At 47.8% G+C, this 6,113-nt stretch overlaps 1 protein-coding gene across 2 annotated transcripts in view; it reads right to left on the bottom strand.

Annotated features, from left to right (window-relative positions):
* Positions 1-1,962: 1,962 nt before the first annotated feature.
* Positions 1,963-6,113, bottom strand: part of LOC123163067 (uncharacterized) — a 7,406-nt gene continuing 3,255 nt past the window's right edge. The window contains exon 10 of one of the 2 annotated variants that reach the window (XM_044580826.1): positions 1,963-2,249. In XM_044580826.1, coding sequence (XP_044436761.1) covers positions 2,022-2,249 — 228 coding nt within the window. In that variant the 3' untranslated portion in view covers positions 1,963-2,021. The remainder of the gene's footprint in view (positions 2,250-6,113) is intronic. The other variant, XM_044580827.1, reaches the window with a different exon arrangement.

Consider the following 6,113-nt stretch of genomic DNA (forward strand, 5'->3'; position numbering starts at 1 on the left):
AAATCCTGGTGCTCGCATTTATTCCTGGATTTATTTCAGGATTTCCGGCGATGCGCATTCAGTCGGAGGAGACGTTCCCGTCGACGACGAGGCGCCTATGGTGACTTCGTAAATCTCAAGATGATATGCCGGCTCGGTCTTTCGGAGGCGCTCATAGGGGTAGGGTGTGCGTGTGTGCGTTCATAGGGATGAGTGTATGCGCGTGTATATAAGCGCTTGTGTTTGTACTGATGTTAAAAAAATATTTTTCTTTTTCTTTCTTTTTGAGAGGAAAGAGTGTGAGTCTTTCTTTTCTTTTCTTTTTCTTTTTGAGGAAAGGCCATCATGGCTAGCTTTATTGATTAATCAAAAAAGATACATTGTCTTCGACCTTGCTCACCAGACAATGTAGAGGCTTGTCGGTTCAATTAGAAGAAACTTTATTACAATAACTAAAACTAGCTAGCACATGGCCCGCTGGATTTGCTGATCGGAAACAATGCTTAAATTTGACCTTCCCGATCAAGGTAGAGATGTCCACACAATCCGGAAATATCGTTGTCGCCGCTCCCACCAAGTACTCTGACTGGATCAGCAGTTGATCACCGTTAGAGAGTCGGATTCCGCTTCAACCCGCTGGAACCCTAGGCTATCTGTCAAGTTCAGTCCGTCTCTCATCGTCATGGCCTCTGATGTAATTGCGTCCGCTGTATAGGGGATAAGCCTACATTGAGCTACAAGGAAGATACCCCGTTCATCTCTAATAATTGCTCACGTAACTCCAACTCCTTCCTCCACAAAAGAGGCTGCATCGAGGGAAAATACACAGGAGCTCTCGGGTGCTCCGCACCCCTATACAGAAACTATTCGTAAAAAATTCCCAGAATATCAAAAAAAAAATCTAAAATTTCGGGATGTCAGACCTGGTTTCTCAATCTACTTCCTTGTGATTTCGTGAAAAAATACCAAAAAACGTATCCGTGGCGAAGGAATTACTGCCTGGAAAAAAATGTACCCAAACAGTGTTTTGCTATACGTAGGAAATTTTTGTCTTTTTTGCCGCGAATACGTTTCCTGGTATTTTTTCACCAAATTTCAGACGGGAGTACATCGGGAACCCACGTTTGATATCCCAAAATCCCAGATTTTTTTTTTCAAATTTCTCGGTATTTCTTCTCCTGGTATTGTACGTATAGGGGTGCGGAGCACCCGAGAGCTCTAAATCCTCGTCCCTGCATCGAGTCTTTTCATTGATCCACCAATGCATAACTAGAAATTCGCTTGGCTTTTGCGTCAGTGATTGCGTGACGGAGGCCTCGCTTTATCGGAACGAATTGCAATAAGTAGGGAAACAATGAAACACAGAAGGGTTTTCCTCTATAGACTGAAAATTAGCATGGTTGAACAACAGTGCACGAGCGTGCTTACGGCAGAGAAAGAGAACGGTGATGATTCTTGCATCACTCGGGCGCCATCAAAACACGGTAGAGAAAGAGAAAGAGAACGGCAAAACTGATCACAGGCAACTTCAGCAAGCAAACACGAAGGCAGCCCACGCGTGTTTGCTCGAACCAGTTCTGCCGCCTGCCTTACAACATGGCAGCGGTGGGGTGGCGCGGCCGTGACGTGCTCGTGGAAATGCCTCACCCGGATCGGAGCGGAAACTGGCCATGTTTTCTACAGTCCTACAGGCGGGCTGCCAATCTCCTCTCCACCAAGGAGTGCATTACTGGATTCTTTTTTTCTTTATTTGCGGGAAGCATTTTTAGCTTCTTACAAATGGTACGTATTTTTCCCACAAAAAAGGTACATATTTTCTAAATAACAATCACACAAGTAAAAAAAAAAGACCTCAATAAGTCCCGAACGTTCAGAATTTAAGCATGCTAATCCGAACTCTTTTCATGGCAACTTTAGTTAAGGCGATGTTGACAAACATGGCAATTTTCTGATGGATCAAATGGATGCATCTAGATCTAGACGTACGGAGGGAGGCACATCAATAAATGCAGCAGGTAAGAGTTTCAAGTTCTGCCGGGTGCTCAAGTTGCCAATGAAGAAGTACTACAGCCTCTTATCATTGCATTTATGCAATCTAATCGCAGTTCGAATAACAGCTTCTCCTGCTCCATTAATTTCTCCACGAACATCCTGGGATCTGGACCATGTGTGGATGTGTACTTCACTAGCATGATCATGGCATTTGAAATGTCTCCCAGGGCCTTTACTTTATTTAAAACATGATCAGCGTCCACTGCATTGACGACATCCTGATAATAAATAAAAATAAAAATAAAAAGTAAGAAAACAGAAAGATATTGCATTGTACTCCCTCCGTTCCAAAATAGATGACTCAACTTTGTATTAACTTTAGTATAAAGTTGAGTCATCTATTTTGGAACGGAGGGAGTATGTATGACAGGTTGCAAATAGTGGTGGTTGAGTACAGGTGCAACAGTTACGGCCTTATGGGTGAAACTGTGGGGTGAGATTAGTGAGCTAAGGCTACGCTACACAAAAAATCATGGAGCACCAGACTTGCACAAAGAAAAAAGAAAGGCACCACCCCACTGTCAAGAAGCATGGCAATAATGATATTGGATACAATACTTTTATAAACTTGTAATGTGTAGCTGATCTAAACTTGAGACAGCCCTGCTCTGCTCACCATAACTAAGACTCAATAAAGGCAATTCCCAACCTGATAGTACTACATCTACCCGGAAAAAAAAACTGATACTACATCTATTATCTATTAATAACAAGAGTTAACTGATCCAAATTTACCTTGCTGGTAGCATGATGATGCAGTAGGTGTCTCAATTTGCACTTTGAGTTCATGACAACCCCAAGAAAACCCATTCCACCACCCAAATGAGACCACATATTGCATCAATTATTTTTACACTTTCTCAAGAAAGCATATAACCCCCTTTTTTTTTGAGGTGAGCATATAACCCCATCTATGTTGTCTCAGCATAGCAGGTCCCAAGCCCAGTAAAGGAGGAGGGCCAGGATAGGCTTGGCAAGCCAATGTAAAACATTGGCCACTCAAATGGAGATGAAACCTGTTGGGCCCTCTTAGCAACGCGCCATATCAGAACCCAGGTATGGTGTTAAAAAGGCAAGGGCCGTGTCGTGATCTGAACACGGTGTCAAGTGAGCAAGGATCAGGTCATCACATCCTTAGTGGTGCGCTACATCGGCGCTCGAGTGTTGTGAAAAATGAGCAAGCGTCTTCACATCTGACTCGATGGGTGCGAGGGTTAAGGAAGCTAGTCGAGCCAACTAGGATGAGTTTCGCTAGTTGGAACGTAGGGTCACTTACAGGTAAGTTCAGAGTTTTAGTTGATACGGCAATTAGGAGGCGTGTAAATATCTTATGCGTTCAAGAGACTAAACAGAAGGTTAGAAGGTGAAGGAGGTGACAATATTGGCATCAAGCTCTGGTACATTTATAAGAGCCTCAAGAATGGTGTCGTGGATGTAAGAAGGAAAGGGGATAGGATCATCTTAGTTAAGCTTGGCTTTGGTGATATGGTCTTAAACGTAATTAGTGCGTATGCCCCCCAATTGGACGAATCGTTTGATGACACCAATACGCGCTTTGTGCGGAGGATCCAAGAATCTGATATCAAAGAGACATTGAAAAGGATGGAAGGTGTGGAGATGTTCCCAGGGATATAGCTATAGTATGGCTGACGGATAAGGACATCGCTACCATGGATACAACCAAAACTATTGCTATTTCCTCTATATTTGATCAAGATATGATGCCAATGCAAAGGAAGATGATTAGGTGTGACGATGCGGGAAGCGACCACAAAGGTCAAGTCCCTGCAAGCAATCAAAGAACAAACAAAAACTATGATAATAAGCAATCTGAATATTGCGATTATATAGATGAAATACAGATATAGGTGGGGGTTCTGTTATGTGGCTGCTGGAAGGAGGGCGCGAGAGGGCCGCCCGGGGGCCTTTTTGCCCACGGCCGGGCAAGAGGGAAGGGATTTCCTTCTTAATTCTTGCTTGATTAGAACGATACATCTCCTCCCCTTATATAGAGAGGTTTACTTGACCCCTAAGCAAGCGACCCTTATCTCTAATTAACCCTAAGACTAACGGGCTATACCGCCAGCCTAGGCCTATTAGGCCCATTACGTACTCTAACACTACACCCCACCTGGACATGCAGCTTGTCCTCGAGCTGCAACCTAACCAACTTATAACCATGACTCGACGCAACACAAACCTAACACCTAAAAACAAGCCTTTTACATCTCGGCTTGTTTTATTACTCTCAACCTGAAATGGACTGGGACGCTTTATTTTGGACCCCTGAACATAAAGTGGACACCATCCGCACGTCGGACGTGCACGTGTACAGCCACCTGGATCCCATGGACACCATCTGGACAAAAGGAGTGCATGTGTATGGCCACCTGGAAGTGGTCGCAAGAGCGACCAGCAAAGGCGCCCTCGCGGCGGCCGGCGGCGGAATGCAGTGGTGCTACGCGGTGCGCTCCTGTCGGTGACACCATGCCTTCTCCCCGCCGGACGGCTGTTGGTCTGCAGCGCACAAAGAAGAGTGGAGGGCTTTCGATGGAGAATGGCGAGGAGGGTTGCGCCCCCCCAACCGCCGATGTCACAGACTTTGAGGTCGCTGTCCGTGGGGTAAACAGCATGCCCAAGATCCCCAACGCAGCGAACGAGATCGAGGTCCTTTGCGCAGCGAAGCACAACTGGGAGAAGCGGCAGCTGCAGACCACGCATCTCCCGCACACGCCGACGCGCTAGGAGGCCGCGCGCAGCAACCTGCAGCCTCACCGCCGCCGACACGTGGCGGGTAGCGATCCAAGCCGGAAGCGGTGACAGCGACGGCGAGAACTTGATCTGTTGGATGGGGGCGCCCTGGGACAGCGGCGGCGCTGATGGGAACAAGGTCATCACAGTCCCGTCGTAGGGCATCCTATATGGTCCAAGATGACCGGCGCCGTGGGCGCGTCCGAGGGCGGTGGTGGCAGGGGTAGCTGCTGTTGGTGTGGCGGCGGAGGAGGCTGTTGGGCCACATAGGGCCCAACGAGGAAGGCCCTGATGCCCGCCACGGCCTGCCGTAATTCCAGGATTGCGGCTGTCGTCTGCTCCGGGGTGAGGACGAGGGCGGACGGCGCTGGGGCAGAGGGCACAATCGCCCCTAAGGACGCCAGCAAGCCCAATGCCGGCGCGCCTGCTATGTGGGGCAGCAGCGCCGAGGAAGACGCTGGTGGCGGCGGCGGGTGGGAAGAACTCGGTGGAGGGCTGGACATGATCGAATCCGGGAAAGCTGATACCAGATTGTTATGTGGCTGCTGGAAGGAGGGCGCGAGAGGGCCGGCCGGGGGCCTTTTTGCCCACGGCCGGGCAAGAGGGAAGGGATTTCCTTAATTCTTGCTTGATTAGATTGATACATCTCCTCCCCTTATATAGAGAGGTTTACTTGACCCCTAAGCAAACGACCCTTATCTCTAATTAACCCTAAGACTAACGGGCTATACCGCCAGCCCAGGCCCATTAGGCCCATTACGTACTCTAACAGGTTCCGTAAGTGGTCTTGGTGTCGTCGTTGGACATAAACGAAGTACACGAAGTTGCAGCGATGCCTAACTTTTAACTAAACAGAACCCAAAGAAAACGCTATGTAGGACAAAGGGGTGGCAGTCAAGGGGATGGACGCACGTCCCAAGGCAGCCAAAACCCAACCCTAGGTCGTACAAGGCCCATGGGCCCAAGTGTAGGTGACACAGCACCTTTTGACTCGGATTCAGCAACAGCGTTGCACAGTTTGTTGCGGTAACGAATTTGAAGGTGAATCCAATTGGGCTTGGAAGTCCACAAGATAAGCTTTCCAACAAAAAAGATTCACCCAGTTCGGAGTCCGGATGCGGAAGTTATAGACATCACGGAGTTATAGATTGCGCTGGCAGATCCATCAAACTAACCACCCTAGAAGGAGCAAGGATCAGGTTTGCATCAGACCATAAACTACAAAGACGACATGCCTGTGTTGCATTGAATTTGTGGTCATACAAGAATGGAATGAGTTCGGACGATGATATACATGATCGGCTAGGCGTAGCATCAATTGAAGAAAAGCA

The sequence above is a fragment of the Triticum aestivum genome, chromosome 7B, assembly GCF_018294505.1.
Source record: "Triticum aestivum cultivar Chinese Spring chromosome 7B, IWGSC CS RefSeq v2.1, whole genome shotgun sequence".
Taxonomy (NCBI): domain Eukaryota; kingdom Viridiplantae; phylum Streptophyta; class Magnoliopsida; order Poales; family Poaceae; genus Triticum; species Triticum aestivum.